Raw genomic sequence first — 27,009 nt, 5'->3', positions numbered from 1 at the left:
TGCATAAACTATGCATTTTTTTAAATATTGTACATTATAATATTATGATGCCTAAATTTACTTATAGCATTAAAAACAATCTTAGTTCTTAGGATTTTATTTTTCATTCATTTAGATGAAATGGTCTATTTATCATATTATGTATTGGTTAAATAATTATCACCTTATGTGCTTGGTCCAGACATTTTTTGATTAAGCGATCCTGTTTGGTGGCCCCTGAGCTTCTCAAAGTTGTGCCGTTGACATTGTGACATCAACGTCTCTTTGCAAAACAATAATGTAATGCATCTGCATTTAACACGAAACCATGTGGGCAACAGAATGAAATGACAAATTAAGCACCTTATCAAAAATAAAATATAACCTTTATGTTCAAAACCACATTGTCAATAGGTCAACAGGTGCCAGAACTTTCTTACCAACTATCTAAACACCCACACATCTAAATGACAAAAGCTGGAGTTTTCCTTATTCATTTGTTGCCCCCGCAAGTGTGGCTAGATTCATAGTTCCTGCTATGAGTAAACCCAACAGGTCAGCGCTCACCGATAAGGACAACCCTCTTCCTTTGTCAGCAACTCGGTGACTCACAGGTTGTGACGGCAGCTTTTCTGGGAAATGACACATCAGCTTTGCTAAAGCCAATTCCTTCTTGGGACCACCGAGGAGAGTCTTACTTGTATAATGCCAAGCCAATCTCACACCCTGAGCACATAATCTACTTTTCTGCATTGGGATTTTTTTTTTTTTCATGGGTGGGCTGACACATGGGCACACATATAAATACACTAATACACGACGCCAGCACACTCCCTTAGCAGACAATCCATTCTGCAATATAGATTCCTTGCCAATGTACACACCTTGGTCGAGAACCATATCTGTAAGAACAGACCCAAGAAAGACACAAAGTTTACATCCATTTCAAAGCAAAAGGATGACTGTCATGCAGCTAAAGGAAGAGACAAAGAAAAATACATGTCTCAATAAATAAGAATGTCTATAATAAAGATAATTAAAAAACTTTTTAAAATCTGCCAAGTTCTTAGAAATGTTGTATTCACATTTTCAATAAATGTTTACAATTAATATAAATAATAATAATGATATAACCATCAAGTAAAAAGTACTTTCCTTAAACCTTGAACACATTAATCGCTTTTAATTAATTTTACAAAGTAAAAAGGTTTTTTTTTTAGTTCATAATTTAAATACATGAAGATATTTTACAGCCTGAACTAAACCTGCCTTGTTATAAAAAACAAATAATTTCAAAGATGAAATTAAATGACACACCCTATTTAACTGGCAGCCCTACTTTCCAGTTTTCACTGAGATTGAAAGACGGTGAGCTATTCTAAAGTGACCAAAACTTCCGACAGCAGATTGTCCAGATGAAGGCCATAGCAAGAGAAGTTGGTCGTTCCAAATCTGTGATTTCTAGAATATAGCATCTTTACAATGTCTATAACTCATTCAAGTCCCCCCAAAATGTTGATCGTCCATGAAAAGACAAATGCACGAGAGGACAGGATAAAGCAGAGAATCTCAATGGGCGATTCGTCTTCGATTATGAATGTGATATTGGCTAGCTTATCAGTGAACTACATCCATCTGAAAGCAGGTGATGGCGATTTACTGCTAATCACGAAACCGGCTTTACTGATGAAATGCGCATGATAATCGAATTCGATTAATTGCACAGCCCTAGGAAGTGTCACGGTTTGGCAGATGTTTTCTGCAGCAGAAGTTGGGCCTCTTATACAGCTGGCAGAGTGAATGCAAATGTTTACCCACTACAGTCACGGAACTGTCGAAGAGACTGGAAGAAGATTGGATCATGATCATACCAGAGCAGTGTGAGAGACTATATTGACGTCCTGTGGCCGCAGATGAGTCATTCAAAGCAACTAATTTCTGACTGCCGTAACCTTCAGAAACTTTAGTTGTAGTCTTTATTTGTGCTACAATCATTGCTGTTCTCTAATTTTGATAACTGTGTTTTCCAAAAAATAAAGGGTTTGTGTTGAAGTGCCTTGGTTATTTTGTAAAACACTGCATGGTATAGCCACAACTAAAAGTCCTTCAAATTTTGAATGGTGAAGATTACATTATTTCTGAAAAAATCAAGTGCTCGTAGTAGTAGTATATTTTTATGTAATGCCATGTAAGCATCTTCAAGCTATTTTCATGGCAAAAACGATTAAAAAAATACAAGTATAACATATACAATAAAATCAGCAAACAAACAAACAGTTATATTACACAAGATTTCTTACATTAATCAAGTGCTCATAAATTGTTCTTTAATTTTGATCTCCACTGTGTATATATACATTTAATTAAAAAGTACCCTATTAAAATAAATAATTTTATTTTAAAAGAATTTCATTCTTTTAATTCAGCTTTTTCTTCATTATGGTATCAGTAATTTTAATTTTATCCCATCCCCCCCAAAAAAATATCTCTCTCCTGATCATATCCATACATGGAGGACTGACCAACTGCATGTAATATAGGCCGACCTGAACAATTAAATTAGACACAGCGAGCTCAACTCACAAAAAGGCATCATGATGGAATTGCTGTCTTATGGCAATCATTGATTATTTTCACACAAGGAATACATTTTGAGACACAGAAAACAAGCACCATCTGCACAATAATATGTTCCTATCATTGTATAACGTCACTCACTCCCAAACACATGCACACAATTTCTTTGTTTTTCTGCTCATTTGTGTTAATATATGGTAGCAGATGTCTCCAGGGCAGCTGAAATCATTACAACGGCAGAAATCTGCTCTGAACGTCAGTGGAATTTCAATGATTACCCTTCACTGCGCCTGCAGTGAGACCACTTTAGGTTTCAGTGCTGCTCATGACCGGTTATAAAGGGGATCTGACACGTATCACTCGCTTTTGGAGGTGATTGATGCTTTCACAAGTAGAGGTTTTCACTGCAAGTCAATAATTCGATAGGTAACAAAGTACATCCAGGTTTCAAAACAATAACTGCTGTTAGATTCAATTAAACTGCTCCAGTAACATCTAACACTGATAAACAAGAACAAGCCGCAACATTCAGGGAGATCACAGAGTTCTCTCTTAGTCATGGAGGTAACCTTATTAGTCATGTTTGAGGGCAAGCACCATTACTATTGTAGTTAAGGGTTTGTGCTTTGAGAAATGAATCTTCTATCACTGTTTGTGCTAATAAAGGTTCCATGGACGTTAAAGGTTGTTCATGGAACCATCAATTTTGTAAGAGCTTTTCGATTGTCTTCCTAAAAGGTTCTTTATAGCGGAAATAAGTTTTTTAGATTAAGACAAAATGGCTCTTGATCACTGAAAAGTTCTTTGGGGAACCAAAATGAATCTCTGTGAAAACATCCTTTTGGAACCTTAATTTTTAAGAGATCAGACTTGTGGATAGAAACTTTTGATTTGGGCCAATAAGTAAAGACCCAGAGCTCGCTAACAATCACATAGCAATGCACACAAAGCACATTCAGAACACTTTGGAAACAACACAGTAAATCCCTGCCAACCACATACAACACCACAGCATCATTTTTGCTAACTTTTGAAACTATAATATCTAGCTCTATCCACAGATACATAATTAGGCTTGTCATTTCACAAAATTACTGTATTATAAATCAAACAAAACCTTACAGGTTTCATACCTTTAAAACTTCAGACTTCCATATTACAGCAAAAATTAATAACTCCAACTTGCAAGTACCATAAAAATATCCAGCACTATCCACATACATACAGTGCAATCAAATAAAGCAATATATAATATTTAGAAAATTATTATATCAAATTAAATTGTTATATCATCGCCATATGTAAACCATCTTGTCGCCCAACTCTAAATGTGGACAATTAGGCATTTTTATAGATATTATAAAAATCTCATGAAATTCTTTATAGTTGCTTTGCTAAATAAAAACAGCTTTTGCATGTACTTTGCATGTATGTATTTGTATCAATATTTATATAATATTTTGCTGTTATTTAAAAAAAAAAAAATGTTTTTATTGTTGTGGTCTAATGATCATTTAAAAAAAAAAAAAAAAAGATTATTGGAGACATCAAAATAATGATTTGAATGAAAACAAAAGTAATCTGTATTGTGTTGGGTCATAAAAAGACAATATCTCTGTCTCGTTAAGTGCTTTTCCCACTCTTTGTAATAAGGGCAATTCACCTGCACTTCATCTTGTCTGACACACAGGACCTAATTACAGGGCTTCCTTTCGTCTCATTAAAAAAGGGAACTACCAAAGTGCTTAACGGGATGAAATTAGATAAGAAACCCTCGAATGCAACTTGTGTTATCACAATCTAGGAAAACTATTTCTAATTAACGCACAAGTGCATGGTATCTTCGATGAACACTTTACGGATAATAGACCAGTTCTGAACTGGAAAACCCTGACCCAAATTTAGACACTTTGATGTCTTGCACTGAAATTCTTTATCAAATCTGAATTTGAGGCAAAGCACCACCCCTGTTCTTTCCACAGCTTTAGAGAAAGAGCCTGCAGAGCCACTCAAATCACACTGACCGCTGGCCCTTGGCTCTTTGGCGTGTGCGTGTCCAATCACTCAAGCAAGCGATAAGACTGCTGTGATTTCCTCTGCGTCTAGTCGGCTAACACTGAGATCAGGCCCAAAATTAATGATCCATCATGAAGATCTATGGCTGACCAGACAACACTTTGACTTACAGCCACGAAAAAAAAAAAGACGTGCTCTAAGGCAACAGGATAAAATACCACGTTTCTCCGACGTCCTAATCTTAGGTGGTCATTCATCACAGATTTCAACATCTTTCTCCCAAAATAGTCCTTTAGGGATTCCCGAAAATATGAGTCAGTGTGAAATTAAGTCGACATATTTGCTTCGAAATGTTCCCGTGTGCTCTGAACAGATCTTCCATCAGACACGAAGAAGACTTGTGTGTGATGGCAAGCGATCAAATTTTTGAAATACTTAAATCTTTAGGGGTTTAATGATCAAACTGATAGACTAATACTTTTTCCTTCCATTACTATGGAGGGAGAATTCAATTTCCTGTCAAGATGCTCCTAACCAGAGCATACATAAACACAGACCCTGAGAATTTGGCTCCACGAGTGTGTAGCAGCAGGCCTGTCTAAAAATGATAAACTTTAAGGTCAGGTGACTCACTAGATCCCATCCTACTCATCTTGCATTTCTGCTATTAATCTGCTTAGATGTTTTGACCAAAATTTGATATCAGTAGCTATGAAAAGCTGTTCATGCAAAAACATAACTGCATCTGAGTCTAAGGCAAGCATTGTGACTCAGAAAGGCTTGGTTGGTGTCTTCAGTTCAATGTAAACCCAGCAATAATTGCAATGAAGGTACAAAGTTCATCTACATTCCTTCCTCATGTTGTAAGAAACATTCTTGGCATAGGGTTCGGTTGAGACAGACCTGTACATATTGCAGAAACACTAACCTATATTCAATAACTCATTAAGCAAAGGGATCTTCAGAAAACAAACAAAGATATTTCAAGGGACAATGAGTGAGTAAAAAAACAAGTGCATAAAAAAGCAGTACATTCCAGCACATCCCATCAACTCCTTTTTCATTATAGTGGCTGTATGTCTATATTTGTATCCCTATTATTATCAGTATCACATAGGCTCTGGCTTTAAATATATTTAAGTTATATAGGATAGCTTTTATAGGTCATTCCATGAAAAGACTGTCATTTGTGTCCCTGATTAATATTTAATTGGCACTAGTTGTGATGCAATTAACTTCTACTATTAGACATTTTTAAACACATCCGTATGTTTAAAGTAACTTTATTTTTAAACATATTTCATTAAAGAAAATAACATATATATATATTTTCACCCTAGAAATAATTCTAGGCTTTACTGGACATAAAAGTTTTTTTTTTTTTAATTATGTTGTTCACTCAACCCTGTTAACGTTTCAAATTCCTCCTTGATAAAACAATAAAAGTATCTCTTTTTAAGCTCTTCAAGGACATGTCTTTTTAAAATCACTTAATCTTTTATTTTAAGTTTGTGAGTAAGATTCGATCATATGCAGTCAACCCTATTACCATAATTTTGTGCATTCAGGTCAACCCTGTTAACATCAGAATTTGTGCAATGTACAATAACCAATACAACTATATAAATTAGAAAAATATTTATGCATGCTTTTCAAGGACATCAAAGACACTTTAACTTTTCTTTTGTTTGATTATAGTTTGTCAATAAAGAGCGAACCCTGCTACCGCAATTTTGTACAGTAAACAAATGATTACTGGGAATGGATATTTGTAGAAATATTAGCATTAAATTATTTCTAATAAACATTGTCGCTAAATTCACTGTAAAATTTCAACCCTGTTACTTTTTAAAAGTCTCGTAGCTATATTAAGTTTTCATTTAGCTTAAGCTGGAACAATGCAACTAATTAGGCTACCACTTTTAAAACAACATTTATCTGACAAAATGTTTAAAACCTTCATGGAAAAGACACCCGTTTCATTCAATGGCCTATGATATACTAAAGGTGTCAAATATTTTTAAGAGTTTTATACATATTAAAATGAGACACAGTGTTTACATATCCAAGTGTAGGTTCAGTCATTGTCACATTTGCAAATGTCATGTATAATTTCAGCCGCTATGTATAAGCATAGTCTGCTCTATATGTTTTACTGTGCATGCAGCCTATATCTAGAAGTTCAAGTGTCAAGTTCTGCCAAGACAAAACACAACATTAACTTAGAATATGTTTGTCTTTAATAGTGGTGACCTGGTACTCTTTCTGGTGTCTAATGCATTATGTGTAACAAAAACAACGACAATTTTACCCTCTATAGCAAATCTTTGCTCACTACCCAAAATATAAGTGCAGTCATTATAATTCTAGATAGAACTCACCTTACGTGCGTATCTTCATGCTGGTGCTGACATTTAAGACGAATTAAACCAATGTGAGATTTAAAGCAAGTTCACGGGGTTAAACGCCGTAAAGAAGAAAAATCCGCAACCTGTGCTCTTGTGCGAGAGATACAGCAAAACAGGGATATATCCGGAAGCCGCGCGCACTTCAATACAGTTGTCACGCACAAATTGAGGGGAACCGCACAAATCCACCTTCCGAAAAGCTTTGCGGATTATGTTTTTGGAGTCGCGGATGCCAGTAATCCAAACAGATGGAGCGGTGTGTGCTTGGGAAAGCTGCAAATCTCGTCGACTGCACGCCGTCAAAGGAAGAAAGTTTCCTCTCCGCAAACACTGACTGACGCCGAGTTTTTCCACAGAGGAGCGACTGAGTGTAATGTCAGCCTCAGGAAGCGATGACGCGCCGCGGGGGCCACCGACGCTCGGGCTGCGCGCGATTCTGGCGCCCTCGGCCGACTGTGATCAACAGCGCACTGCAAATGTTTAGCGCATTTTGAAAAGGCTACATTTTACGAATAGGGTAATTAATTATTAGGGTAAATTATCTTTTAAAAAATTATGTTTTTAATATTTACATTTTTTAACTTTTTTTAATTATTAAAGTAATTATTTATTTACATTTTTTATATATATATATATATATAATTCTATTTAGACATGTCAAAAATATGCGAAATATGCCTACAGTCTAAAACCCTGATTTCTGTTTTTAGCGGTTATGTATTATAAATATCAAAATTAAATATACGAAAAATAAAACACCCTACAGTGGGCAACAAATAAGTAAATAAGTTTAAATATTCTATTACAGATAGATGATAGATAGACAGACAGATAGACAGACAGATATAGATAGATAGATAGATAGATAGATAGATAGATAGATAGATAGATAGATAGATAGATAGATAGATAGATAAATAGATAGATAATCAAACTTGCTGTAAAAAGAAATGTAAAACTATTATGTATAAATATTAAAATTGTATAAATATTAAAATATAAAATATTATCGATTTGAGGTCTTGTGATTATTTATTTATTTATTTAAATTAATATCTTACTACAGTTACTGACTTTGGTGCATGTCATATGCAATCAAAAATGTAAGAAGTTCCAGATTTGTAAGCTATTATCAATGTTAGAATGACTTTTTATTAATTATTATTAATTTGTAAAGTCATCCAAACATTTAAAATGTAGCTTACAAGTCTGGAACTTCTTACATTTTTGATTGCATATGACATGCACCAAAGTCAGTAACTGTAGTAAGATATTAATTTAAATAAATAAATAATCACAAGACGTCAAATCGATAATATTTAATATTTATACAATTTTAATATTTATACATAATATTTTTACAATTTTGTTATAGAAAGCATAATACAAAGGAGGAGTTTTGGACGTTTAGCATTTATGAATAAAGAATTTGCATAAAGTTTACAAAACTGCTAAGAATTATAAAGTTGGCAAAACTCTCAATGCTTCTAATGCTCGTAATAAAATATAATTTCTTTTCCATTTAGTGTTATTTTAAAATTAGTTTTTGCATAGAAAAACTCAACAAATGACTTCAGATTTGTACTTCATTCCCCATAATTCCATACGAAGACGTCAGAACGTTCTAGCCAATGATATCCAGTCTGACCAGAGAAGCAAGGTTCACCAGGAAACATCATCAGAAATGTAGAGCATAGTTCATACGTTAGTCCCTGTTAACCATCTGTGTATATCTCAATAAACGGTTATCCTTTTATTTTTTCGTGCCCACATTTTTTAAATAAAAAATGCACAGGGTGCAGGTTTTGTCGGGACATCTGTCGTCAAAGAGTCGTGTGGGAATGAGGCAGTGCAGCGCTTCAGCTGCTGATCCAAATGATATCGTTGTAGTTCATGGACTACGAACAGCCATCGGCCGCGCGAAGAGAGGATCCTTTAAGGTGGGATATCGGTCAATATGACTGCTTGACAGCGACATTCACATCATTCTGTATTAAAGTCTGTCTGCTTTATTTAAGGACACTACCCCAGATGAGCTTCTTAGTGCTGTGATGAGTGCAGTCCTGAAGGATATGGATCTGAAACCCTCTTTATTAGGGGATGTGTGTGTTGGTAAGTCAGATGACAGCTAGCCTGAACAAAACATTATAAGATACACTAAAACACAACAATATGGAAAAGTGATTAAAAGAATAGTTCACCCAAAAATGAAAATTACCTGTGGATCTTCTGCAGTGAATGGGTGCCGTCAGAATCACAATAGTCCAAAAGTAATCCACACAATTCCAGTCCCTCAATTAATGTCTTGTGAAGCAAAAAGCTGTGTTTATGATAAACAAATTTGTCAATGCAGCGATGGTTTAAAGTTAAAATGCAATAATGGTGACTTTGTTTATTATAAACAAATACGTTTCACAAGTTAATTGATGGATTGGAATCAAGTGGACTATTTTGGTCGTGTAGATTATTCTGATGTTTTTATCAGCTGTTTGGATTCCTGACGGCACCCATTCACTGCAGAGGATCTATTGGTGAGCAAGTGATGTAATGCTAAATTTCTCCAAATCCGTTTTGATGAAGAAACAAACTCATCTTCATCTTGAGTCAATTTTCAGCAAATTTTCATTTTTGGCTTTAACATTAATATACACTTAATGCTATTTTTCAGGTAATGTACTACAACCTGGTGCAGGTGCACTGATGGCTCGAGTCGCACATTTTTTTAGGTAAAATGAGTAGTTGAATAATAAATTAAGATATTGATAAACATTTTAATTGGCTGCAAATTCAAGACTTTCTTAATCTTTCAGTGGTTTTCCTGAGTCTGTACCCGTCTACACTGTAAACAGGCAGTGCTCTTCTGGACTGCAAGCACTTTTTAATATTGCAGGTAAGAATTACAATTTAACCTGTGAAATGGCTTGTTTGGGCCACACCATAATAAAATACAGTATTGTAGTTAAAAGAGGGGGGTTTTTTTCTGTGTTTTAAGGTGGAATCAGAGGAGGTTCATATGACATGGGACTTGCCTGTGGGTAAGTAACATTTGTAATTGTTGATTTCAGTAATGGATGTGAAAGATAAAGTGTGGCATTAATCATTGCATAGGGCAGGGGTTTCCAAGCTACTTAAATCTGAATCTTATACCTAATTTCTTTTTCCTTGTTTTCTTTTGGCAGTGTGGAGAGCATGTCCCTTCGTTCTCCGAATAACCCTGGAGACCTCAGCCCCCGACTGATGGACAATGAGAAAGCCAGAGACTGTATCATTCCCATGGGGTATGCATGTTATTTCTTTTATGCTCTGTTTTAATCTTTACATTACATTTTTTTTCTGTTTTCTTTCAGAATCACCTCAGAGAATGTTGCTGAGAGATTTGGCATCACTAGGGAAGCACAGGACCGCTTTGCTCTCAGTTCCCAACAAAAGTAGGTGCTGCCATGACATTTATGGATAGTTTATACATTCTAGTTGTTGGTATTTAGCAAAAATGCACTCAAAACAACTCAAAGTACTAATTATTTGTGGACTTTTATAACACTAGGGCAGCCATGGCACAGAAAAAGGGCTTGTTTGATCAAGAAATCACACCGGTCACTACTAAATTTGTGGATGAAAACGGCACTGAGCGCACTATTACTGTCACAAAGGATGATGGGATCCGGCCTGGGACTACCTTTGAAGGCCTGGCCAAACTGCGACCGGCGTTCAAAGAAACCGGCAGCACCACAGCTGGTGTGCATATGTAGAATTTTTGAAAAAGTAATTTAGTCGTTAAATTCCATAACTCAAATCTTCCATTCCCATTGCAGGTAATGCCAGTCAGGTGAGTGATGGCGCAGCAGCAGTGTTAATCGGGCGGAGATCTACAGTGGAGAAACTGGGACTTCCTGTTTTTGGGGTGCTGAGGGCGAGCGCCGTGGTGGGTGTTCCACCGGACGTAATGGGCATTGGCCCAGCCTATGCCATCCCAGAAGCCCTCAACCAGGCTGGTGAGAGTACAGCTGCTCTATGTTCATATGAGCCATTTATATTCATGTAGTAATCCTGCTTAAAAATGTGTTAAAATGGATTTTCCATTTTCATTATTCCAAAATAATAGTTGTAAATGAGGCGTGTTATTGCATTTGCTTTTGCAGGGCTGACTGTGGATGATATTGATGTGTTTGAGATCAATGAAGCATTCGCCAGTCAGGTGACTGATAGATTTTCTTGGATTTCCCCAGTTTTTTTTCAGTGCTTTCCTGTTATTCATAACAGCGACTTTCACAATATTCCTAGGCTGTGTATTGTGTTGAAAAACTGGGCATTCCTATGGAGAAAGTGAACCCTAATGGAGGAGCCATTGCTTTCGGCCATCCACTGGGCTGCACTGGTGCTCGACAGGTTGTGACTTTGCTCAACGAGCTCAAACGCAGACGCAAGAGGTGAACATACATAATCATGTGATAATATCATACAGAAGGGTCCAATGAAATCTGTTACTAATACAGAATACATTACTACAATACATTAATACATTACTGCAAGCCTAACTATACAGGCTTTAAATTTAGCAATAAAAAAGATGATGATTCCTTTTCCTATTTACAGTGTTGTGTTTTTTGTTGCAGAGGGTATGGCGTGGTGTCCATGTGCATTGGGACTGGAATGGGAGCAGCTGCAGTTTTTGAGTATCCTGGCCAGTGATGAAAGCCCTGGCACAAGATCCCAAGATGCAAATGTCCTGATGACACGCAGAGAAACTAACAGTCACAAATTTTTTTGTAATCAAGCTGCTAGAAGTTTTAACTGTAAACACAAGCAAAGAGAGCACACTTCTTACGTAGTGTGCATCAGTGGGTGTCCGCCTTACTTTTGAGGATGTTCAACATTCAGATCTCACTTTAAAGTGCCTTGCATTTCAACTGCGATAACAGATCATGAAAACAGTCATGCTTGTATCTGTAAGAGCAATCAGAATAACAACTTTTATCTCTTTGATTTGTGACATTAATCTGATCTGGTCTTTCCTTCTGGTATGGATATGGCAGAAGACTCGGAATTAAAAAACAAACAAGTTTTTAAACTTATGTTGAGGACCAGTGTAATTTACAAAGGATTGTAATGCATCTCATTTGTTAGAATAAAAATGATTTATGTATGAAACAAAAGTTTAGGGTCAGTAAGACTTTTTTTTTAAAGAAATTAATACATTTATTCAGAAAGGATGCATTAAACTGATCAAAAGTGACAGTAAACTAAAGACATTTACAATATAAAAATTTTGTAACTTTTGAACTTTGTATTAAAGAATCCTGAAAAAATGTATTAAGCAATACAACTGCTGAAAATTCAGCTATGCCATCACAAGAATACATTACATTTTCAAATATATTAAAACAGAACAGTAGCTAGCTATTTTAAATTGTAATAATATTTCACAACATTACTGTTTTTACTGTATTGGTAAACAAAAGACATTTAAAAACAAAAAACTCTTACTGATCCCAAACTTTTGAACAGTAGTGTATGTGTGAAGTAACTGTTTAACTACAACTTGACCTTTGATTCTCAATTCGCAAACATACACTAGGCCATTTAATATTTCCTTATGTTGATCTTTAATATTTATAATTAAAGGAATAAAACTTTCACAAATACAGTATTTGAAGTATACAGAGATCAGTATCTAATCAAACTAATGAATGTCTATACAGAGAGTGCGAGAGAGAGATATGTTTCAGTTCTTCAGTCTTATATGTGGAACTCAGTGTCAGGTGTCAGATTTTGGAGCTACAAAACTCTCATCAAATGATCCACTTCCATTGACCTTCAGAACAAGTGGTGTCTCTCCAAGAACCCCCTGCACTGTGATAATAGTTTGGAACTCTTTCTGATCACTGATGAAGAAAATACAATTAGTACAAAGTTTAATAAAACTGAAAAATTCACTTGCTTAGGCAAATACAGTAATATAGTAGAGTCTCTTGAACTTTGAACTTCAAACTCAACCTGAATCTAAGTTATTAATCTATTGCAGTTCACCCAAAAATTAACATTCTGTCATTAATTACTGAAGATGAATGAAGGTCTAACAGGTTTGGAACGACATGAGGGTGAGTAATTAATGACAGAATTTTCATTTTTGGGTGAACTATCCCTTTAAATAATTATATTATCCATTTCATGAATGAAGTATTTTCTGCAATATGATTTGATTGGTTGTGTGTGTGTCAGGTGAGGTGGACTGCACCTGGCAGTGAAGCTGATCTGCAGCAGCTGCTTACAGGATGGTGGATCCCCAAGAGCTTTCAACACACCAGAGTCTGGACTCACACTGAACACTTCAGCATCTAGACATATAACAAAACATGAGTTCTACTAGATACAAAGTGATTGTAAAGATCAGATGATAAAAGACAGGATTACAGCTGCAATCTGTTATTATAGCAACCCTGTCAATACTAATGCAACTTCACGATCACTCCACAACTGCTTCATGCAAAGCCAAAGCATTTTACCTGTAAGTGCGGTCCAGAAGCTACAGGAGGCACCTCTGTTGTAGAGGTAGACCTCTTTGACAGTTGTTTGTCCAACATAGCAGGTGCCAAAATCCACAGTGGAACTGGAAAGGTGCAGTGTCGGTAATGCCAGATTAGCATGAAGGGACACTGTCTGAAATAGTAAAACAGACAATGGTGTTTACAACATGGTTACTTACAGAGGAAATTCAGTTGAGACTTCTGAGACACATCTGCTTATTTGGCTACAAAAGCTCAGATATCAAGAAGAAACCTTGCTTCTGGTTCATGGTTGTTTGGGGTTGGTAAATTTATATTTAATGATTTTGAAGGAAGTCTAAAGCTCAACAAGGCTGCATTTATTTGATCAGAAATTTAGTATACAGTAATACTGTGAAATATTATTACAATTAACTGTTTTCTATTTCAGTATATTTTAAACTAATTTATTCCTGTGATGGCCATTATTTCAGTCTTCAGTGTCATGTAATCGTTTTGAAATATTCTAATATGCTGATGCTCAAGAAGCATTTCTTTTTATCAATACTGAAAACAGATGTGGTGCTTAATATTTTTATGGACAATGTAATACATTTGTTTTCAGAAAGTTAAAAAAAACAGAAATCTTTTGTGACAGTAGAAATATCTATACTGTCACATTTTGTTATCAAAGTAAAAGTATTCATTTGAATAAAAGCATTAAAAAAATGGTAATTAAACTTTTTTTTTTTAAATAGTGTAGCTTATCAGTGTTTTTCAAAGTGGGGTCAAGAGTTCAGTTAGAAATAAATTAAAAATAAAATGTTTAAAGTTTGATTTAATTATAAAATGTGTTACATTTAATTACTTTAATGTGTAAATTTTTAATTACTTCCATATTCATTATTTAAAAAAATATTTTTAAAAAAAGTTCAAATTTGGCACAATTACTTTTTCCACTGTAAATACTTGTTTGAATGAGGCTATTGTTCCAAGACAATATGATTCCCACAAGATATGAGATGAGGATTTTTTTACCCATCATCATCTTCAAATGCAACAGCCTTGAAATGACAGCTCAATCATTAATACCAGCTTTATGCACCTCAAAAAGTGTATTTTTTTCTGTGACTGGTGTATTTTAGCCATTTAAAGGAGCTAAATGTTGTCTGTATACACACCTGTACGCTGTTATTGCTGTACTGAATGGTCAAACTCTGCTGAAACTGTAGTGTCCTTTCTCCAGCATCATTGCACAGAAGAGTAGCAGAAGGCCGAGCATCTGATTCCTCACATGGTTCATTCAGACAGGTCAGGAGTGAAGCTGAATTATGGAAAGCCACCTTAACCTGCAAATTAAAATGATTATTAAATCACTTCTGTGTCAGATTGAAAAATAGCACAGATTTAGCACTGATTCCTACAGGGACAAAGCAAAAAAAAAAAAAAACAATATAACCTGCATGATTTGTTTAGGCTGTAACAGAAGTGATGTTTGCTCATCTCCTGGTCCAGAGAGTCCTGTTGTGTGTCTGTTAGAGGGTGAGCTGCTAATCAGTTTAAGGCTCTGTCGGGGCAGCAGCACTGAGAATGGAGGGTGTGTGCTCAGTCTAAAACTCAAGACCATATCCGTATTGTTCTTCAGTTGGAACGTCCGAGTTATCCTGGATTCCTTCTAGAGTCCAAATGGAAAGACAAAAATGTGCAGATAAACCCTCCCACCACCAACAGGAAATGTCATAATTAACTTGTCTTTGATTTGGATACATATTGTTTGTTTGAAGTGCACCTGTGTGTGTGACGCCGCGTCTAGTGTATCACTGGCAGCTGCTGTGAATTCCAGTACGTCTGTATCCTCTGCCATCTGCACTGACAAACTAAACACACACACTGATTTACAGTTCTTTATATATAATGTATTTATTTACTTGTATGAAATGCTTGTGGTAGAAGCACACTGAAAGATTTTGCAATATAACAGATACTTATATTTGCTAAAATGTAAGTAGGGCATAACTAAGTGGTTACTATATGAATATACTGTATGAATTAAAATGAAATTTGTAACTCACATGGCAGGTTTTACATTGCCCTGCATGTCCAGCCTCAAAGGTTCTAGTTCATAACCCTGAGCTCTCTCCACTTTGCCTGGAGTTAATGATGCAAGCTAAAGATAAATAATAGTGATATGACACCATCTTGACTGTAAAACTTATTCTATTTTGAAAGAGATGCAATGTAACACAGTCTGTATAAGGTTAGGTGGACATAACTAACGTACCTTAGAGTCCAGGTTCATGAAACCCAGAGCATAACCGATACATCTTTGATTGGTTGAACATGACAGGATCAGAGGAGTAAAAGACACATGAATGGTGCTACTGCCCCCTGCTGGAACTACCTGTAATAAAGTACATATTACAAGGGTTAGTTCACCCAAAAAATGAAAATTCTGTCATTAATTACTCACCCTCATTTCGTTCCAACCCCCTAAGACCTTTGTTCATCTTTGAAACACAATTAAAGATATTTTTGATGAAATCCAAGAGCTTTCTGACCCTGCATAGACAGCAATGCAACTGACACATTCAAGGCCCAGAAAGGTAGTAAGTACATTGTTAAAATAGTCCATGTGACATCAGTGATTCAACCGTAATTTTATGAAGCTATGAGAATACTTTTTGTGTGTTATTTTTGGGTGAACTATCCCTTTAAATGCCTTTTCCCCGTCACACATTCCTGTCATTAATGTTCTACCTCCAGATATGGAAATAAAACACTGTAACCTGCAACAGTGGTAATTCCCATAACCTACGATTTGCTGTGGAGTGATGCAGTATGGGTAGTCGGAGACGTTCCCTTCGTGAGGCTTCAGAAACACAGAAAACAGCTTCTTCACTGGAGCAAGAGACCTAGAAGGGCTTCTGCCCTCCTCTCCATCATATTCTTCCTCATTCTCTCCAAAATCATCCTACAAAGCAGAAGAAAAAACGCTGGACCTTTTTGTTTGTGTAGTGAAGCTGCACCAGAACTACCTGTTTTGGGATGTTACTATGAAAACTAAGCTTAGACTCACAGATTTGGTCATGAAAGTCGAGCTTGTTCCTTCGCTGCTGTGGCTGTCATCCCATGTGGGCGGGAACATGACGGATGAGTCCAGCCCTCCAAGAACCTCATTGCCATCAGCATCCTTCAGAGGAAATGGCTCACCACATGCAACCAACAGATCTATCAATTTACTATCGCCAACCTCCAAGTTGTAGGTCACCCAATCCATACGGATATCTGAGAGGTTTCAGAAAATGACGTGATGTTATGAACTTTGTAAACTTGATGTATGTACATTTGTGAACTTGATGTGGTGAATGGCTCACCGTACGGACTGGTGTTAATGAGCCGTAAAGAGCGTGACACAGTGTCTCCTCCAGAAACATGGCTTCCAAACCTGTCAATCATAAATATCAAAGAACAGTCTTTGCATGTAAATTGCGACATCTAAAGCATCCTATAATACACTGACCGTATAATTGGACCCTGGCTCTGGTTGTCAGGCTGTGGTCCAATCATCTGAAAGTAAATTGGGCAGCCCCTCACAGACATCTTGACAGGAATGGGAGTTGTATCTAGATCTCCAACCTGAAAGAAGTTCAGTCAGGATTCACTGTAACTCAGCCATTTGATTTGAGAAAGGCAAAATATTTATAATGAAATAAGAAGTTTGATTGTTTTGTGACATACTTTACATATGAGATTGTCTTGATAATTCCCCCACATATTGGTGAAAGCAGTGATATTGATGGTTTGAGTCTCAAATGGGCCAAGCAAACCACTGTTCGGTTCAACAAAGAACGCTGCGCCTCTTCCATGGGAAAGAAGACAGTTTACAAATTCTGGAAGTAAAGAAAGAAAATGCTTTATGACTTTGCTGTTTCACTTTCACTGATACTGATGAGCACAAAAGAGTAGGTTCCACCAACCATCAAACGCTTTCTGCTGTATTTTTTTGGCCTGAATGGAATGGAGAGGTGCACTGCTCCTGGAAAGAAAGGCCAAAGGGTCAGGTAAAACAGATTTTTAAATAGTATTCCATTATAAATAAATACATAATACAATTAAAATACATAATAAAATAAGTATTTAAAAATAATTATTATTTTAAATAAATATTAAATAAAATTACAATTAAAATAATAAAATTAATGACTCTCAATTAAGCTTTAAACAATTTGTAAATCATTAAAAATTATTTTATAATGTTACACAACATTTAAAATATTGCCATTTTTATTTCAAATAATTGCCTTTCTATTCATCAAAGAATCTTTAAAAAGTTTAGTTTCCACAAAAAAATATTATGTAGCACAACTGTTTTCAACATTGATAATAAGAAATGTTTCCAAAACTGCTAATTAAAATGATTCTGAAGGATCATGTGACACTGAAGACTGGAATAATGATGCTGAAAATTCAGCTTTGCTATCAAAGGAATAAATTACATTTTAAAAAATAAATTACATTTTAAAATAACATTAAAACAGAAAACAGTTATTTAAATTTGTAATGATATTTCGTATTACAATAAATGCAGCCTCGGTGAACATAAGAGACTCCTTTCAAAACATTTTAAAAATCTTACTGACCCCAAATGCAATATTAGGCTGGTAGTTAATTAGAAGTTAATAATTTTTGTAAATAATATTTTGGTATTAATACAAAAACAATACAGCAGAATCAAGATACAGGATGTACTGTACCTTTCAGAATTTTCATCCAATTGTGAAGGACAATATCCAGTAAAATACTCTGCTTCAACGGTGAATGGAGCAGTAATAGCGGTGTGATTTGTTATCAGCAACTGCAGTTTGATAGATTTGCCAATGACAACCGGCTCGTGCTCAGTGAAGTCCAGTGTGATTGGTTGGTGATCAGCATCCCTTGAATTGGTACTAAATATATAGCAGAAAAAAAGAGGATGATATTGCAACCATGTCTTGATTTAAAAACAAAAACAAAAAAAAACTAATAAAATGACTAAACAAAGACCAGGGAAATGTGAATATGAGGTAAATGTGGCTTTACTAGTCAGAAGGCAGTGAGTAGGAAACTCTGAGAGGTTTAGCTTTAGAAAAAAAGCCCAGCAATAATGGACTCTCCATTCCTTTTACTTCACAAACTGCAGCCACTTTAGTCAGTTCCTCCTAAAAACATAAAAAAACGCATTCACAATACTGTTTGCACTGGAGCTGTTATATACTGTTTATTTTAGGCTGTGGGTGTTACAGTACTACAGTAGCAGTACGTACAACAGTGTGAGCGGTGAATGATACAGACACTTCTGTCTTGGCATTGGGCTCCAGAGTGCCTGCAGAGGGGCTGAAAGTCGCAGAGCACAAATGAGCTTGTGCACCTTGGAGCTGAAAGGAAGAGAACACCTTGAGAATGACTAAACTTATTGGTCCAGCCAATACAACATCACAACATTAAATCACAGTAATATTGAATTCTTTTGACTGCTTGACAGCCCCATGTAAAATAAAACAGGTTTTATTTGGCTACTGATAAGTTTTCATCTCATGCAACTGTATATGATTTTAAACTTGTTTTTCAGAAGATTTTTCATGAAGAAAAACTGCTGACTTTATTGTCTGCGAGTGTGACCACATTACAATTCAATATCATGTTCTTTCCAAACTATCAACACTGGCTAGGCTTTTTCAAACAAGATAAAAACAGTTTGAGATAAACACATTAAGTAAACTGTCTCACCTTGCTCCAGGTGAAGTGGGCTGGCAGCAGTGTTTGGTTAAACAGGGTAACGCTGCTTGTCTGTGGAACACCTACATATAGATCAGTCAACACCAGCTCACAGCTCAGCAAGCACACCTGAGGAGACTGGACCACTGCTTGTACAGAGATGTGACTGAAGACAAACCAATGCAAACCTTCACTCAAATATGTGACAAAACCAATAACTGGTAACATTTTCTTAGTTTTCTTTTCTTGTAGTTCAGACACAATATGACAAATGATATGTCTTATTTCCTCACCAGCCAGTGCCGTTGAGTACAGTAAGCTGTAGGACCGATTCAAAACGCTGGCAGTACAGGGCCCTGAAGGCCACATCCACACTGCAGGATGCCAGGGGAGGCAGCACACCTTTATTTGGATTCATATACACCTGAGCACAGATGAATGCAAATAAGCATACAAAAACAGTCCACAAACATCTGTGTGCTGATTTATAATAATGCTAATAATATTTAATAAGAAGCATAGATGGGGTGTTGTACCAGGCCCTTGATTGTCGGCTTGGTGTTGGACAGCTCCTCTAGGCTCCAGTTGGCATCTAGAAGGCTGTTGTTGGTGATATCGATGGAAGAGATGCTCTCACTTCCCATTTGCAGCAAACCAAAATCCAGACTGGGCACATTCACTGAGCAATGCGGACCCTGAAGCACCGTATTAAATATAATTAATTTGAATGAGATATAATTTGCTAATGAGAACATTTGTGATGTCCTCCACATAGCATATTGAGTATAAATCACTGGGAAATGGATTCAAACACCTTAAACGTGACCTCAATGGTCAGTCCTATAGTTTTAGGATGGTGCTGAATGTGACACTGCAGGGTGGAGGTAAAATGACCTGGATTCTTTCCAGTCAGAGCCAACTCCATATCGAAACACTCATTCATCTCTGTAAGCAAGCACATGTTAGAAATCATTTATTTATTTATTAATGAATAAACTTATACAATGCCGTTCACATTTGGAGTTTTTTAATGTTTTTGAATTAAGTTCCTTATTCTTACCAAGGATACATTTATTTGATCATAAAATACAGTAAAATCAGCATTGTGAAATATTATTACAATTTACAATAACTGTTTTCTATTTTTATATATTTAAAAATGTAATTTATTCCTGTGATGGCAAAGCTGAATGTTTAGTATCATTACTAAAAACTAATGCTAACCTGGACAACATATAAAACTACCAAATTTTGCTTAATCACAATGTTTAATCGCAATCGCAAAGTTTAATCGCAACATATAATCATTGCAGTTAATAGTGTTCACCGTCTGTTTGAATTTGTAACCAACTGCATGATTCTTACTGTACATTTCTGCCATTTTCACCACTAATAACCTACTCCTAAATATAATGTAGAAACTTCAAATTTTCTGTAAAGCTGCTTTGCAGCGATTTGTATTGTGAAAAGCGCTATACAAATAAATTTGAATTGAAAAATGTAATTGAATTACTCGTCTTTATTGTCACATGATCCTTCAGAAATCATTCTAATATGTTGATTTGGTGCTTAAGATACATATCTTATTATTATCAATGTCCCAAACAGTTGTGCTGCTTAAGATTTTTGTTGAAACCATTATACTTTTTTCAGGATTCTTTGATGAATATAAAGCTAAAAAGAACAGTATTGATTTTAAATAAAAATCATTTTTAAGATAATGCCTGCATTTCCTGTTACTTTTATCAATTTTATGGTCGTTCATACAAGTACTAATTTCTTTAAGTCAATCTTACTGACTCAAGACGTTTGAACAGTATATCTGTTTGTTCGTACATTATTGATACACTGCAATGCTCTGACCTATTTCTCCTGTTGAAGGCTCCACTTCAATTACATGACTGTCAATAACGCGCTCCCATTCAAAGTTAATGACTGATTTGCTGTGATTCCACATCTAAAACACACACACACACACACACAAAACATACACATGTCCAGAGCTTCAAAAACATTTTATGATGTAAATTAGGGAATTAGGAAAGAAGTTCAGAGTCATTTTGACCTCTGGACTCAACACTACCTTGAATCTCTTGCGGATTGTGTTGTGTATGTTGGTTTCCCCTGGTATTAAAATGGCATACGGCTCAAGAAGAATCTTATATGGCTCAGCAGAACCTTTCACTTCAACCTCTAAAACGGTCACATCATTTACATGGAGAGCTGTGTTGAGACACGTCCTGCAAATCAACACACAGAAGTTTCTACATGGCGTGAACAATCTTACATTTATCCTAAATTAATTTTAAATTCAAATATAAAACAGTAAGCAAAGTTCATTTTACCCATCGTCACCGATTCTAGGTGGATCGGGAACATCCATGATCACCAACCGGCAGACACTGTGGTAGTCTTTCAACTTAGACAGATAGAAAATTACTGTTCAGAGAGTTACAGTATTTTAGTATCATTGATATACTATTATGGTTTTATACAGCTTTTATAGATTTTTAATTAGATTTTATTTTTTGCTTTCATTTTCATTTTAGTTAAAGTTTTAGTTATTTAATTGTGTATTTTTGTCATTTTTATTCGTTTTATATATATGTCCATTGTTTAATTTTTAGTGAGTTTATACTGTATGTGTGAGTGCACATACATCCTTTGGACAGTATGTGAGCAGGAACTCATGTTCTTCTGCAGGGCTCAGGATGCCCATGACTGGAGTAATGCTGAACACACTGTCTGTATCAAGAAGATGCTGAATGCTGGAGGGGTCTGGAGTCTCTCCAGGCAACAGACATTGAAGGTTGGGTTTCATGATCTGCCAGTGGTACGGGAGCTCCAAGTGTCTACACATAAATGAAAAAATGATTTACAAACACACCCGTAAGTATATGCTGTACATACTATTCTGTGTTGACGCAGATGTGTACAGGTAGCTCACGCATTGTTTTTCACGACAACCATCTTCTGTAAGGTGGAATGTGGATTGGTTGGGTTGAATCTGACATAATGGTCAGCTGTGATATCACACAACTCCCCCAATTCAGGCTGATTCTCTCCGCCTGATATTGAAACCAGCTCCACAGTGATCAGCTGACCTGTACCTGAGAAAATGTATTAAAACATGTAGACATTTTTTTTCTTCTTCACATTTCAGACAAAAATGTACTTACTTTTGGCTGAACTGATTTCCTACCTTGCAGGGTGATGTCCTTCACTTGGCAGTTGTCACAGACAATGGTAAAGTCCTGAGTAGAGATCTCAGCAATTGTGGGGAAAAACACAACCTAAACATAAAAACACATCCAAACATACGGAGTCACAGACTAGCAGATTACTGAATATTATTATTCAAATCTGAGCTGTATTTACTGTATGACTGTCAGACTGTATGAAACGCTGAATTCACAAGATCTAAAAATGTGCATACATTAGCATATTCATGTGTCTTTCTTTGCAAGTTGCTTAGGTGATGAACAACAAAATCTGCATCTTAAAAGAAAAGTGTTTAGAAGATCAGATAAAAAATTTTTTTTATCTGTTCTGCCAACCATCACTTATTGGCTATTTTTAATCATAATTACCATCACTAAAAGTTATAATGAGGGAATGGGTGCGCTATACTATATAATAAAGAGTGAGCCTGTCAATCAAATCAAAATAGAGAAAATTACATGGAGTGTAGAAGGTAAATTAAACTCATAAATTAGTATTGTGGAATCTTCTAGAGGATATATAAGTAATTTGTGTTAAACTGATTAACATGATTTCATTTCATAATGTTCATGAAACATGCAGATGGTTGCTCTGAGCACAACAAATATCAGATGAAGTGAGTCGTAGTGTTTTTATCCACTTTTAACTTTATATTTGGTGTGTCCACCTTTTGTTACAATTACAGCAGCACACCTCTCTGGCGTAGTGTCAATACACAGTATTTCCTGAGAACTTCTACACTAATGTTATCCCATGCCTTCTGCAACTCAAGCCAAAGGCTTTCCTTTGAATGTACAATAGATCTGTCCAGTTTATTTTCCAACTCCCCCCAAATTTGCACGATGGGGCTGAGATCCAGACTTTCTCATTTTCAATGTTCCAGGAGATTCCTTCCATCGCAGGTAGTTCCGGCAATAGTTCGTTTTATGGGTACTGTAATGGCCAATTCAACAAAAACAACTGAAACCTCTTAAATATGCCAAATGCAATTTTGGCCACCACTGTATAAGGTTGAGTTTATTTGTGTGCTCTTCAGTCAGTAACAACTCACCTCTATGACAGTGGCCTGACCAGGGAGAAGACCGAAAATAGAGGGACTGATGGCAAAGGGAGGCTGTTCTGCGAAAGTAGACTTCACTGCAGACTGAGACACACAGAAATATCACTCATGATGGTTAACAACGTCCTAAAACAAAAGATTAAAACAGCAATGTAACAGAGGTGGCGACATATCTTTTCTTCTGTATTGTGACATACATCCAAGTGAAACAGTATTGTAAAAAGACAAAAATGTAGGGTGTGGATTCTATCTATAGGTTGTTGACTGATGAATGGGCTGTGTTTAAAGTGGACTAAATGATTGGAGAAGTCCAGCATGTGTCACCACAGTCTGTCATTTCATCAATTTATGATATTTTAATTTAAAATTATGAGCTAAGAAAATGTAAAAAAAAAAAAAAAAAAAAAAGTTCAAGAGTGCAAAAGTTCAAAGTTCAAAAGTTTATTTCAACCAGCAGAGTATGTTAAGAAATTATGAGATTTATTAGAATTCATAAATAATAATTCTGACAAGGAATCTTAAATATGAACCGAATGAGATTTCATGTCGAGATTTGCATGCTTACCCTAAGGCTTGATGCAGGCCACTGTTTCTTTGGCATTACACAGAATGTTCCTGCACTCAGTCCTTCATTCCGACATAAAACCTCCATAAACTTCACCCCTCCCACAAGGCAGTAACCGCAGTCCATGACAACAGGCACTGGCACACAGAAAGAGGAGAGGCAATGATTCAACTCTGAATCCCTTATTACTGATCAATATCAAAACAAGCCAAATTAAGATATTTTTTTAAAGTCAGTCAACATTGGACCCCATTGACTTTCATTGTTATTTCTCATTTTTAGGTGAACTGTCCCTTTAAGATCTAGATGCTGAAAGAGTTAAGTTTATTTTGACTCACAACTGAGTATTGGAGGGGGTCTGCGGGCCTCTATTGGTACAATTAGAGGATATGGCAACTGCGTCTCCACAACCAGAACATCCTCATAGTCAGCCAGAGAGTCTGGAGCAAAACGCACCATATACTGGCAACTCATTCCAGGAGCGACAATCCCCCCCTCACCAGGGAACCTGCCTGTGAAACAAAGCTTTTATTACACAGTTTCTTTTCTTGATCTCAAAGCAGAAATTCACTGGTAGTAATTATTTCACATCTTAACAGTAGATGTCACTGTTTCCCTATTCTGCTTCCTCAAGCTGCAGGGTAAATACCAAAGTATTATTAAGCAATTCCTCAGAATCCTGTGATATTCAGATAATAGTTCATTCAGAAATGAATTTTGTCATCATGTACTCACCCTCATGTTGTTCCAAAACTGTATGAGTTTCTTTCTTCTGTTGAACAGAAATGAAGACATTTGCTGGTAGCCATTGACTTCCATTGTATTTTTTCCATACTATGGAAATAAATGGCTACCAGCAACTTTTTTGAACATTCTTCAAAAGATCTTCTTTTGTGTTCAACAAAAGAAAGAAACTCATACCGTTTTGGAACAACTTAAAGGTGAGTAAAGGATAACAGAATATAAATTTTTGGGTGAACTAACCCTTTAATTTTTTATTTTAAGTAATGAAAATGTTTTTTTTTAATGGTTTTAGTTTTAGTTAACGTTAATAACACTGCCATTTTCTCTAGTACTGCTACGAAACTTACAAAACATACTAAGAACAGCTTTACTGTAAACTATGCAGAGAGAACTCCTGGCAACATAAATGAGTCTTTCATGAGGTCAGCAGGTACTTTTTTCCCTTAGACTCACCCAAACCAACAGAGAAGTGTGGGGAGGTTGGAGGAATCATTCGAATGTGACGGCTGGTCGCAGTCATGTTTTTGAGCTCCACCGCAGTCTACAGAAAACAGAAGGCACTATTAAGAACTGAAAACATACTGAAGTGGAAAGGCATCATTCAGAAGTGGCTCAGTAAGGAAAATCTAATGAACATTTACACTAGGGGTCATGTAGTAAGAAGTAAAAACCTCACATTACTGATTAAGTCAATAAAAAATGCAGTAAACAGTTAAAACGTGTTTATAATTTTATACATTTCATGTTGTATGAATATAATTATTCATTCAAATGGACCAAAATGAATGAAATATAAGGTGCTTTTATACCTCATAGACTTGTCCTATTCTGTAGTCAGTGAAGAAGATCACAGCTGGATTCGCAGTGAAGATGGGAGCGAGACCAGGACTTAAGACAGAAAGGGAATTTTGTGACAATAATTTATAATCAGTCATTTATAATGTATGAGCTTACGATAAGTTAAAACCCCAAAAAATAAACAAAATATTTATTCTACTATGTATCCTACTATGTATAAGATGACATGCCTTGATCATTAAATACATTCTGTAAAACAATGCAGAAGTTTTGTTCTATAACTGTCCATCGGTTTATGTGCAGTAAACTAGAATAATTTGTTAATTATTGTCAAAATGCAGAAAGAGTCAGCTGAGGCATTTTGATAGTCTTATGATTCTTTTGGCCGCTATGAAGGGAAAAACCTCATTTAAATGGCCAGAGACATTTCAGTTGGGCCAGACAAGTGAAACAGGCAATGGAGTGATTCTGATTTCAATGTTCTCTTTGATTTCCACCACCTGGCATGCTAATATGTGTTTGGAGACAATACGGCTAATAAAGGACAATAAATAAAAAACTTATATAGGCTGCATGGCTGATTATACTTGTAGAATAATCCATTATGCTGGTTCGCAATCGCATGTCATGCTTTTCAGATGTCTACATGAGCCATATGAAGAAATATATTACAACACATTCAGGTTAGCATTTATAATGCATGGCAGACAAAAGGGTGTGATCTGTTTCTTGAGTGTTCATGTGTATCATATTTCCCCTACCCAAGCTGCACAAATATTATGGCAATAATGGTTGAATAAAGCTGACCAAAATGCAAACAATGCAACAACAAAGGACAAGGCTTACAGGGATTATTAAAAAAAAATCATAAAGTGGCCTATTTGCTTTGAATTTGATAGGATATCGATTAATTAAAGGCGCTATGTGTTCTTTTTTTGTTGACCAATGAAAGATGGGAAACCGGTTTAAAATAATTAATTAATATACTATTTATACTGGCTAATTATGGAGGTTATAGAAATTATGATCAAATAAATCAATATTGAGTGTCTTTCTAAGTATGATTTTCCCCAAAAAAAACACATATTAAATCAAAAGCACAGGCATACCTCTCTCTGCCAGTGTTTTTCCTTCCCTTTTCCACATTCTCCAGCCTCTTCCCTGGCATGATGAGAGACTTTCCCCCACGCTGAGCATTTGGGAGCAGGAAGCGAGGGTTGCGCAGGAACTTGTGTTGGTCTTTGTGTTTCTGCAGGGAAGCCCTGTCTTCTGCCTGACTCTGAGCGCTAGACTCCTCCATCCAAGAGGCCTTATGCACCAAACCTAGCTTTTGAGTTGAAAAATTGGAAAAATGAAAAAAGTTTATTCTCCTTTTTTTCTGCACTAGATCATTTTAAATTACCC

At 35.9% G+C, this 27,009-nt stretch overlaps 3 protein-coding genes across 6 annotated transcripts in view; 1 reads left to right on the top strand and 2 right to left on the bottom strand.

Annotated features, from left to right (window-relative positions):
• The window catches only part of map3k22 (mitogen-activated protein kinase kinase kinase 22), a 60,101-nt gene extending 52,612 nt beyond the window's left edge, over positions 1–7,489 (bottom strand). For 2 of the 3 annotated variants that reach the window (XM_058764771.1, XM_058764772.1), the window contains exon 1: positions 6,954–7,487. The gene's annotated coding sequence lies outside the window, so the exon portion shown is untranslated. Of the gene's footprint in view, positions 1–6,953 lie in introns of all 3 variants that reach the window. The other variant, XM_058764770.1, reaches the window with a different exon arrangement.
• A 1,136-nt stretch (positions 7,490–8,625) lies between these two features.
• On the top strand, positions 8,626–11,963 carry acaa1 (acetyl-CoA acyltransferase 1). The gene is made up of 12 exons (XM_058764777.1): positions 8,626–8,920; positions 8,999–9,092; positions 9,649–9,706; positions 9,791–9,870; positions 9,973–10,015; positions 10,160–10,258; positions 10,328–10,408; positions 10,525–10,715; positions 10,793–10,972; positions 11,120–11,175; positions 11,262–11,407; positions 11,594–11,963. Exons 1-12 carry the CDS (start codon positions 8,768–8,770, stop codon positions 11,667–11,669), a joined length of 1,257 nt encoding a protein of 418 aa, XP_058620760.1. The 5' UTR covers positions 8,626–8,767; the 3' UTR covers positions 11,670–11,963.
• Positions 11,964–12,193: 230 nt separating this feature from the next.
• Positions 12,194–27,009, bottom strand: part of dlec1 (DLEC1 cilia and flagella associated protein) — an 18,926-nt gene continuing 4,110 nt past the window's right edge. For both annotated transcript variants that reach the window (XM_058764755.1, XM_058764754.1), the window contains exons 6-38: positions 26,715–26,932; positions 25,617–25,695; positions 25,261–25,348; positions 24,402–24,575; positions 24,064–24,200; positions 23,490–23,582; positions 22,419–22,509; positions 22,164–22,326; positions 21,876–22,068; positions 21,562–21,635; positions 21,300–21,456; positions 21,080–21,173; positions 20,031–20,161; positions 19,753–19,911; positions 19,510–19,640; positions 19,229–19,382; positions 18,766–18,876; positions 18,542–18,660; positions 18,217–18,408; positions 17,440–17,498; positions 17,201–17,352; positions 16,983–17,098; positions 16,837–16,907; positions 16,539–16,747; positions 16,278–16,433; positions 15,744–15,863; positions 15,535–15,629; positions 15,252–15,339; positions 14,922–15,137; positions 14,644–14,811; positions 13,484–13,637; positions 13,216–13,315; positions 12,194–12,862 (exon numbers count right to left, since the gene is read on the bottom strand). In XM_058764755.1, the coding sequence (XP_058620738.1) occupies positions 12,736–12,862; positions 13,216–13,315; positions 13,484–13,637; positions 14,644–14,811; positions 14,922–15,137; positions 15,252–15,339; positions 15,535–15,629; positions 15,744–15,863; positions 16,278–16,433; positions 16,539–16,747; positions 16,837–16,907; positions 16,983–17,098; positions 17,201–17,352; positions 17,440–17,498; positions 18,217–18,408; positions 18,542–18,660; positions 18,766–18,876; positions 19,229–19,382; positions 19,510–19,640; positions 19,753–19,911; positions 20,031–20,161; positions 21,080–21,173; positions 21,300–21,456; positions 21,562–21,635; positions 21,876–22,068; positions 22,164–22,326; positions 22,419–22,509; positions 23,490–23,582; positions 24,064–24,200; positions 24,402–24,575; positions 25,261–25,348; positions 25,617–25,695; positions 26,715–26,932 (4,389 nt within the window). In that variant the 3' untranslated portion in view covers positions 12,194–12,735. The remainder of the gene's footprint in view (positions 12,863–13,215; positions 13,316–13,483; positions 13,638–14,643; positions 14,812–14,921; positions 15,138–15,251; positions 15,340–15,534; positions 15,630–15,743; positions 15,864–16,277; positions 16,434–16,538; positions 16,748–16,836; positions 16,908–16,982; positions 17,099–17,200; positions 17,353–17,439; positions 17,499–18,216; positions 18,409–18,541; positions 18,661–18,765; positions 18,877–19,228; positions 19,383–19,509; positions 19,641–19,752; positions 19,912–20,030; positions 20,162–21,079; positions 21,174–21,299; positions 21,457–21,561; positions 21,636–21,875; positions 22,069–22,163; positions 22,327–22,418; positions 22,510–23,489; positions 23,583–24,063; positions 24,201–24,401; positions 24,576–25,260; positions 25,349–25,616; positions 25,696–26,714; positions 26,933–27,009) is intronic.

Source organism: Onychostoma macrolepis, chromosome 24 (assembly GCF_012432095.1).
Source record: "Onychostoma macrolepis isolate SWU-2019 chromosome 24, ASM1243209v1, whole genome shotgun sequence".
NCBI classification, from domain to species: Eukaryota; Metazoa; Chordata; class Actinopteri; order Cypriniformes; family Cyprinidae; genus Onychostoma; species Onychostoma macrolepis.
The sequence above is the reverse complement of the archived record's forward strand: the minus strand, read 5'-3'. Positions and strand labels throughout refer to the sequence as shown.

Coding starts and splice junctions, on each gene's coding strand:
- acaa1 (XM_058764777.1), top strand. CDS start 8,768: ATGCACAGGGTGCAGGTTTTGTCGGGACATCTGTCGTCAAAGAGTCGT. Junction 11,176..11,261: donor ATGAAGCATTCGCCAGTCAG/GTGACTGATAGA, acceptor CAATATTCCTAG/GCTGTGTATTGTGTTGAAAA. Junction 11,408..11,593: donor CTCAAACGCAGACGCAAGAG/GTGAACATACAT, acceptor TTTTTGTTGCAG/AGGGTATGGCGTGGTGTCCA.